The 9,729-nt window shown below is 48.3% G+C and overlaps 1 protein-coding gene across 1 annotated transcript in view; it reads right to left on the reverse strand.

Annotated features, from left to right (window-relative positions):
• Positions 1 to 8,964: 8,964 nt before the first annotated feature.
• Positions 8,965 to 9,729, reverse strand: part of RBM15 (RNA binding motif protein 15) — a 1,877-nt gene continuing 1,112 nt past the window's right edge. The window contains exon 3 of the mRNA XM_010147395.1: positions 8,965 to 9,725. Within this exon, the coding sequence (XP_010145697.1) occupies positions 9,240 to 9,725 (486 nt within the window). The 3' untranslated portion in view covers positions 8,965 to 9,239. The remainder of the gene's footprint in view (positions 9,726 to 9,729) is intronic.

Raw genomic sequence — 9,729 nt, forward strand, 5'->3', positions numbered from 1 at the left:
GTTATTTAAAAAAAAAAAAAAAAAAAAAAGGATGTTGGAAAACCCAGAAGTTTTAGCTTTAGCTAAGAGACCCTCACGGAAAAGCTTTCAAGCCTGCAGTAAGCTCAAAGGAGATGGGAGCTCTTGCTCACGGCCAGGGACGATTTCAGGAGTAATTAATGGGTCAAAGTCTCCATTTCCAAAGGCATACAGACTTTGCCTCCGAAGTCACCACTGAGCTTTGCAAAACTTTCCCCTACAAAAACTTCTCACGTGGGTAACAGAGGGCAAGGATTGCATTCTGGCTCAGGAGAGGCAAAGGGTGCCTTTACAACACCCCAGCGACTAACGTAACGCCAATAAATTGATTTGCAAGGCCTGAAGCCTTCAGGCAGGCAGGAAAAGGGCACTACGGCCAAGCCGGCTGAGATAAGGGCGACTGCAGGGATGGGTATCTAGGACGGGGCTCTCCCAGCCGCAACGCACTGCTGGTACACACGCCTGCGTGCCACGAGGAAGAGTAAAGGCATCTGCTAAAAGCTACCCATCAGCCGGGAACGCGCCCAGGCCGATGCGCCTTCGCGCAGAATAAAGCTGGGCTGGGAGATGTGAAACGTGAAATTCACCCACCCAAGAGCAGCAGCATGACAAACAAGGTTCCCTTCCTCGCCGAGCCCTCTCCGCAAGCCTCAGAGGCAGCAGCTCAGGTGGTTCAGGAGTTCATCCAGCACCAAACCTCATCCCGGGCTGGCAATGGGTTCAGAGCTGAAGCACCCGAAGCTGGCATGCCTACGCTGCAGGCAGCACCCAAAAGCGACCCCTTGGCCAAGGGGCCTGCGAACACCACCACGGTCCACAGGGCAACTCCCCTGAATGGCAACAAGACTTGACAACAACCCTCGCGAGAGCTCGTTGGCTTCCCTGAACTAGGACTCCTTCCGCACCCTGCACGCATCCTCAGGCACACCAGAACCACCTCCTTTCACAGGCTTGACACACGGCGCTTGCACGTGAAAGGGGACACAGGCTGAGGATCCAAGTGCTCGCTTGCTACAAGCGGCAGAAATTACAGGGAAAAGTGCCAGTCCTGGGCAGGACATGGGATTAAGTGGTACACAGGGCTAGAAGGCAGCCGGACCTATCACTGATGCGGGGACAGGAAATATTGGAGATAGCTAAAAATCTACAGACTGATCTTCAGAGCCAACTGCAGAAGCAGGTATGAAGGTCAAGGCAGGGAGATAAGTAGATGAAAGGTCTGTTACCCACAGTTAACCTGCGGCTCATCTGTGGAAGCCGGCCACACGCACACACAACCCATCCCGATCCCGGGATAACACACACGAGCTCAAACCCAAAAAGGAACTGGGCTGGGAGGTGGCCACTCCTTAAATCACAGCAACACCGTCATGTAACAGCATCCATAGCTCAATTCTTCAACCACCTTTAATTAATGCAACCCTGGAGCTGGATACAAAGGATGGACAAAACAGTAGAGCTTTGTGCACCCATGGAGACCTTCTCCGCTCCTGCTAGAAGCGCCTCAACCCCATCAGCACACGAACAAGTAGGACAAACATCAGCAGGCTCTTGCTAATCGGCCCCGAGTAACCCACCACACCGAGGGCAGCTGACCGAGCCCTTCAGCAGCTTACCCTGCCTTAAGAGTCTACTTCACCCAGTTCTCAAAGCCAGCTATAATTAAACACCGCTACCGGACGATAACCGAAGGGGACACAACAGGGATCACAAAGCCACCAGCCCAAGATACTTTCCACTTCTCTCCCTGGCCTTTCTGCAGACGCCTCGCCTGATGGACTCCCACCAAAAACCAGGACACATGGCGAGAGCGTATCCTCAAAGAGCATTTGCCATTTCATAGTAAGCTAGCAGCACAAGGCAAACATAAGCTTGTTATTAGCGAAGAGCAGAATCTGGGCCATCTGATGTTTTAAATGTACTTATTAATTCCGGCGCGGCTGGTAAAAGCACAATTCTAAAACAACGTGTGAATTCAAATAACCAGTTCCCCATCTAATCCACTCGCATCGCTTCCTACTGCAGTGCCGTTAATTAAATGTCTCTCTTTATAAATCCACTTTCCCCAGAAGTCTCATTAGCCAAATTAATATGATGCATATAGAGCACTTAACCCTTCAAAGAGACGAGTTTTAACAAAATCCCGGCTTCACCTGGCAGCTGAAGCATCCCTCTAACCCACTCAGAAGGCAGAGGGGCAGACCCAGCGTGCATAAAACGACTCGCTAATACAGAACAACCGCAGGAGAATCATCCCACGCCACATCCCACGATACCTCCAAGTCTCTGGAATAAATACGTAATGCAAAGGAGACAGGGAACAATCTCCCGGTTAAATACACAGAGAAATCTTGAGTCAGAGGCAGACCTCTCCTGGAACAGCCACCGACAGCCCCGCTTGCCGTAACACAACTCAAAGCGTACCCCAAAATAGGAGAGTGCCCAAGCCTTGAAGACGCCCGGTTACCCGAGCGGCCGGCCAGCTGGCCAAAACCACCTCCTTTATTAGGGTTACGCCAACAGATCACTCATCGCCTCTTGGCATCAGCCACCCAGGGACTGAAACACGCCTCCCGTTGTCACCACCAGCCCCAAACCTTTTGGGCAACGCTTCAAATTATACCAGCTTCAGAGGTCGCATCTCAACAGAACAGGAAATACATTGCAAACCCATGAATTGCAACGACAGGTACCAACTTTTAGAAGAAAAGGCAGCGCGCAAACCTCCCCTCGTTACCGGCAATATCCACAGTTGTCTCCATTTGCAATAAACAGCTTAATTTAAACGCTTACATTTCAACAAACACATACGTAGCTTTGCCTCATCATCGGCTTAGCTTTCCATACCAACACACACAAATTATAAACAGTGTTCTGGGTTAAAGCAATGGTAATTCAAGCAGTTCAGTCAATATTTAACAGCTGTAACTTGCCAAGCCGAAAACCTGCAGTTTTACCCGCACGGCACCTCGCCCCAGGTAGGCAGAGGAACGCTAACGGGAGCCCCAAAGCGAACACAGGAGCTACAGGGAAGAGTCTGCCCCTTCGCTCCCACCCCAGAGCAGATGGAAGCAGCACGCTGACCAAAGCAAACACATCAGTACAAGTTGGTAGACCAGAGAACCAAGAGAACAAACACAAGAAAACCATCCTCTTTACAATTCAGTTCAACCTCTGAAACCCCCTTACCTGTTTCAGGGATTTACACAGCTCTTTCCCCCAGGAACAGGCACTCTGCAGAGCGCAACCATGGCATCCTTTGGTCGAGAGGCTCCTGCAGCCTCGCAGGGATCCTGCACGGCTGCAGGACAGCACTAGGGTCGTTATCCACAGGAGGTTAAAGTATGTCAAGGCAACCAGGGCAAGCTCGCAGTGTCTTCCTCTGCACGTCACAATAATTTTAAGCCCAGCAAGCATAACACGAGAAGTTTCTCGAGCCAACGATGCAGCCGCGTGAGCTTCCTCTTGACGTCTGCCGTCGTCAAAATGCGCCCCGAAGTCTCCTGCGGCAAACGCGGAGTTGGACTCCTGCACGGCAACGGCCATCCACAGCTCAGGAGCCCCCAAGTACAGGAGAACACAGCAACTCCGGCCGCCTCCACCTTTTTTTTTTTTTAATTTCTCTCCTCTCTGTACTACACAGCGAGGCGACCGCAAGCAAACGTGCGGCGGTACCTGGGACGCGATCAGGGCGCATGCACATCCAAGGCGTGTGGAACCGTTTGCTTCGAAACCGGTCAAGACCAAGGCACTGAGAGACCAACGCAAAGGTTTTAAATTACCGACTCTCGCGCTCAGGAACTCTTCATCCATCCAGCACTAAACCCATCACTGCATAACTGCCGAAAAGCCCCGGGAGGCGGAGGAGCGCTCACGTATGTCAGGGAAGGCTTTATTAACATCATTTAAACACTCCTAAGGACTCATTCTCTGGCTTTTTCTCTCGGCAATTTGGTGCAAAGGTTTAACGTGCAAGATTTCAAACTTTTTCTTCAAAATTAAAAAGATTTTAAAAAATAATAATCGAAAACTAAAGCCAAACACGGTGGGCGAACAAAATAAATCGGAAACTTAAAATTCAGGAACTCCAGCTCTTCGAACCAGCGAAGCCCCGGACTTGAACACCGTTCTGAGACGCAGGGTGATGCTCTCCCTGCTTCTTGCATGCCAGCATCAGCACCGCATCCTCGTCAAGATGAGGAGTAAAGCAGCCAGTGACCCCCTTTTTCACTGCAAAGGGGACGGGGGGGGCCCCCCAGCGAGGCCATTGACTAGATTTCTTCCGATTTGGTACAACAGGCCGGTCAACGCGAAAAGTGTCGGTCCTCCCTGCTTCTTGCTCAAGACCCACAACTATCAGATCAAACAGCGAGCAGCAGCAGCATGTAAACCCCTCCGCTGCAAACAAAGGGGGGGTCAAACGTTTGTCGTCAATTCACTTCCAGGCAGAAAAACCATTTTCCTCAAAAGAAACAATTTATTTAGAATGAAACAAAATCAGCTCAACTGTGAGCGCATGTTTTGAGTGACAGCTACTTTTAAGCTGTGTGAGCCATAAAAAGGGTATTCCTTTACTTTTCCAGCAATCTTGTGTACACAGCACAAAGCAAAGAGGTCATTTTTTTTTTTTCCACTTAAAACACGGGCATTGGCATCACAATAGCAGATACACAACTTTTTTTTTTTTTTAAAGCTGCCATTTTAGTAAAATGCACAAATACTAAACAGATAAGCTTTCTTCCATCAAGGGGCCCATGTAAATTCCACACAAGCCATAGCTTCTCTTCCCAAAGGTCCATTAGAGCTTGGTATCCCGTGCGGTTGTCTTCTGCAGTCCACCAGCTGTGCTTGCAGGAGGAAAGAAAACGTTATTTCAATGCAAATGTATACAACAGCTTTTCTTTTTCCCCCTCCTTACGTTATACAGATGAACATAAAGAGCTACAAGGCCTTTCTGAATATTATACTTGGACTTGAAAAAGCACCAATACCACCCACAGGCACAAAAGCCCAAACCGAAGTCACCTTCTGTGTATAGATGCATAACAGGTAATGCAGGGCTGCTTTTTGGACCACGGTTCAACTAGGCTCACAGTACTGATGACCACTCAACTTCCAGTAACAGTTAATGGGACACATCAAAATCATTAACCATGAGAAAAACCAACCGAATTGTCAGCAATTTGGTTGACTTTCCTCGAAGAATGCTTCCTGAAGGCAACTTAGCAACTAAAGTATGAAATGTAGTGTTACACCTTTCTCTTTTGTTCTCATTTTGCTGCATAATTCTAACAACGGACAACTCCAAGAGTAAAGAAAAGGTCAAATCAAAGACACACCGAGTAGAATTTCAAACTGTTACTATTCAAGTAATATTTCTCATCCATCATTTTCACACAATCAAAACTGCATGAAGTTGAATATCCAATTAACCATTCTCTGAACCATGCGGCCTGCTTTAAGCCTAATACAAAAATCATCTCCTCATTCAGCTTATAAGTCACTGGAAACCTGTCCTTTGGTGCTATCTGCAGAAAGTAACAAAAAACGGGGGAGACAAAGGGGAAAGAACCCCAAAAGCTCTAGTCACATGGCAATCATTTCTTCCACTCCTGTGTCAACACACAGCAGACTCCCCAGGAGTACTGCCCTCAACACTGTTTTTCTTAAAAAGCCAGGAACGACGATTTTCCAAGCCATTTTTCCCTGAGTCCTCAGAGTTTTTGAACCTGTCTTCACAATTTTGATTCACCCCTCTTTATTAACACCCAAGGCCTTTCACCTCAGTCACCATCAACCAGATGGTTCCCCCAGCCAACGCAAGAAATCCAAACCTCTCCGCCCTCCACAGGGGGCTGAGCAATTGTCACCCTGACATCGGAAGCCTTTAACATCCAAAAACCAAAGAGAGAGGGGAAGATTTGGCCGCCCATCACGCTAACGCCCTTCTCTCTCTACGATGGTTACAAGGATGCGGCGGTACGCGCGACCCAGGAGCCCGAAACCTCCGGAGTTGAGGGCAACCCCGACGTTCGTGCCGGGTAAGAGCGGACCATCCAAAGCCGCTGGCCGGCAGCCAAGTAAAGCTTCCAATTAAAAAAAAAAGGAAAAAAACCCACTAAAATCTTAAACAAAAGTATGAGTCATTTGAGGTTCTTTCCCCAAAGCACAACTATGAAATGATTCTGGAAAAGGACATCCTTTTGCCACGTTAACCCAACAAACCAATGAAATACTGAGCGCTCGCCAGAGCAAGGTAAAGCCAAATGCCGGGAGAGCGCCACGTGGGCCTTGCCCTATGCAGAAGTGGTATTACACGTGGACTTCTACTCGCATCCAGCCCTGGCCAAGACAACTTTCAGCGGACAGTTACTCCAACGGGGCACACTTGGGAGAAAAGCACGGCCGCCCAAGCCGCACCAGCCTTGATGTCAGCACGGGAACCGGCATGAAAGAAAAATGTTGCCAGTCAACTGTGTTTTGACATTAAGAACCCTCAAAGGGTGTTAAAATCCTTGCTTACAAAACAGAGCAGCAACCACAAATAAACCAGATTTAAAGAAGCAGGTACTCCATTACATAAGGAACCAGAAAACCCGGAGTCAAATACAGCCTCGCCTGTTCCATATTACCCTCCAGCACAATTCTGACTCATAAAAGCCCGTGGCAGGTGTAACCACCGTTATTTTACAAGGAAAAAAATGGAAATGCACCTAGGATGCTCTTTCCAAAAGGGTTCCCACGCTGAGTTTGCTTTGACAAGCTATGTTGACCACAAATGTTATGGGTTTTAAAAGCAGGTGCCTACTGCATGTCAGCATAACACACACCATTCTAAGTGTTGACCACAACGTTAGTGCTTCTTCTTTTTTTTTTTTTTTTGGTTTAGGGCATATTGGAATTCCCGGTGGTTCGATTTTCTTCCCTTTAAAGCGACTCGTGTCAGACGCAAGGATGAAAACTCGCTCGGAAGGGGAGCGACACTTCAAGGGAGTTAGCGGCAGGAAGTGTTGATTACCTGCTGACACACAACAGACACCTGCCAGAATCACAGCAGACATTCCTTGCAGCAAGTGGTAAACACGCCGTATCTCCTACAACACAGTTATTTGCGCTAGCGGTGCCATTCCGAAAAGACCCTCGTTGTTAATAGTAAGATGAACAGCTGAATTCTGCCAGCTATTACATTCATGCTGAAGGACAACCACCCAGAAAATCCTGGATTTTACCCTCAAAACATTTTAAGAGCATTAAATGAGGCTTTTACGTTTCCGTTTAGAAAGAAAAATAGCGATAAAAACAAAAATCCGTTTTCAAGATATGCTGCCACGTTCACGTTCTCCGTGATGCTTGGGATGCTACACCTGCTCCTTCCGGTCAGGCGAGGGAAATCAAAGCCCTCTCTGACGAGTGGCTCAGTAAAGCGGCACTACAGAAACACGTATTTGTGACAGCGAAGCTCCAGCAAGTACAGTCACACTGCAGAACCGTGAAGTTCTGAATAAACACCAAGCACGTTCAAGAGGTTTCCTCCTTCACGTACTATTCAACTACGGTGTTGTGCAAGCTGGAACAGAAATCAACTTCCCCGGCATCAGCTGCCCGAGGAACACAGCGGAGGATCGACCGAGTGAAGCAGCACCGCTTTTACCCTGCCCAAGTCTCTGAAAACGTGGCTAAGTGCAAGACTACATTCTGGGTTTAAGTGCAAGGTTACGGTTTTGGGGCCTGTAAATAGACACAGTCAGTTTTACACTTCAGTTTAGAAGCTACCTGCAACCTCCTTTTGGTTGTTAAATAAAACAACAGGGATTTAGATCCCTTTTTCCTGCCTAAAGGCCTGTTTTAGCAAGGTGGCCAAAACAGCTGGAGAAAAGTGCCCAAGGAGTGGGGAAAAAAGGGTGAGAGAAAATGAACTAAGTTCTTGGGGGGGGGAAAAAGCAAACTGCTCCCTCCTAGAATCACAGGAGGAAGAGCTCAAACCTCAGCACCTTGGAGCACTTTTTAATACTTCTCCAAGGTGCTAAAAACGCTTTACTCCAGGTGCCTATAAAATGATAAACCTCATGTAATGCCCAGTACTGTACCTGAAAAGTCCCTAGCAGACAGCAGTTTCTTGCTATTAACAAAGAGGTAAAACATTAATGAGAACTTTCATGTAATTAAATTATCACAGAATTAAAACCATCTCTGGAGAGAAGCACGCTTGCTCAGAGTTTGCACTGTGGAACCGGACCCCACTGTACCTGCAACTCTTTGGGGGAAAAACAAGGCAGTAAAAACAAAAAACCACAATAAAGTTATTCTTCAAGCACCTCCTTGTTTCTTGCATACCAGAGTAAGCACAAGACATTCATGGTTTGTAACAAAGTCCTCAGCTATTTACCAAACATTGTCACTGCTACAAACCCAAAGTGCATATATGGGATACAACAGAACGGGGAGAAATAGGGTAAATACACCTGTTAAAAAAGCATACTTTCAGTGCATGCATTTGGAGGGGCTGGATGACATTATCGAACAGCCAATAAAGGAATTCAGCGTTCTGCAGCGTACCCGAGAGCAGGTGCTGGTCACCTGAAAGCCACCAACCTCGAGCCGTGCAACCCCAAGGGAAACCATTCAGGCTCCGGAGGCAAGGGAGCACATGGGCCCAAGGGGCCGCTGGCCCGAGGCCGACACCGAATTTCAAGGACTGGAAAAAAGGAGTTGACACCAGTTGGCTAGCGAGCACGTGGTTCTCCATTTAAACTACTGAGCGCTTTAAATCTGGTCGTTTCGGTTTGTAACTCTATCGAGGATGAACTATTGAACTTGCTTTAAAATACATGAAATGAAAAAAGGACACGAATCAAAAAATTAAGAAGACGGGAGTTCATTCTTTTCCCCCCCACCCCCCAGTTTTTGTTTTTCTCTTCTTTTTTTTTTTCTTTTTTTATTGTTTTATGTAAATCAAAGCAGGCCTCGCCTCCCCGCTATCCCCACTGAGATGGGAGTCTCAAAATACCCTATTCACGCTAACGGCTAACCAATCCTTCTGGCTTCTAACCTTATAGAAAAATGTCGTAACAGAAAAACAGGCAGGGAAAGTCACCTACAAACAAAGATCTAATTTAAAATAACGACAGGGCTGGCTAAGGCTGTATCCCATAGCACCTGGCACACGCTGGAGGGGCTGTGTGGAGGAGTAGGCAGGGTTGGGTACAGAGAACACGAGGGCCTTAGGACGCCCCACGGACAATGATCATGACCAGATAGTCGTCCTCTGATTTGGCCAGCGCCTTGGCCGTGGAGTCCAGGAACTGCTGGGAGAAATCGCAGGGTGGAAAGGCGTGCAGGACCCCGCTGTTCTCCTTGTCTTTGTTACCCCCCACGGGGAGGCTGATCACCCCAGCAGCCTGCTTTTGCTTTAGATAGGACACCAGATTCCTGAGCGGCCTCTGGGTGGAGGTGGTGGTGGCCTCGGCAGCTCCAGCTGCAGAGCGGTTGTCTGATGCACCAGGCACAGCCAAAAGGATGGCGTAGCCTTTGGGACCCGCAACTTTGATGCGACGATTGACCTCGTCCAGTTTGGGCTGGTCCAGACGAAGACGCTGGGTGATCTTGAGCTGAGCTACTTTCCCCCCAGTCGCTCCCTCCACGAGGAGGCTGCTGGCAACGCCGAGGTCCCCCTGAAGCAGATGCATATTGGACGGGAAGTTGCTGTTCTTC

The sequence above is a fragment of the Eurypyga helias genome, unplaced genomic scaffold (assembly GCF_000690775.1).
Source record: "Eurypyga helias isolate BGI_N326 unplaced genomic scaffold, ASM69077v1 scaffold30072, whole genome shotgun sequence".
Classification (NCBI taxonomy): domain Eukaryota; kingdom Metazoa; phylum Chordata; class Aves; order Eurypygiformes; family Eurypygidae; genus Eurypyga; species Eurypyga helias.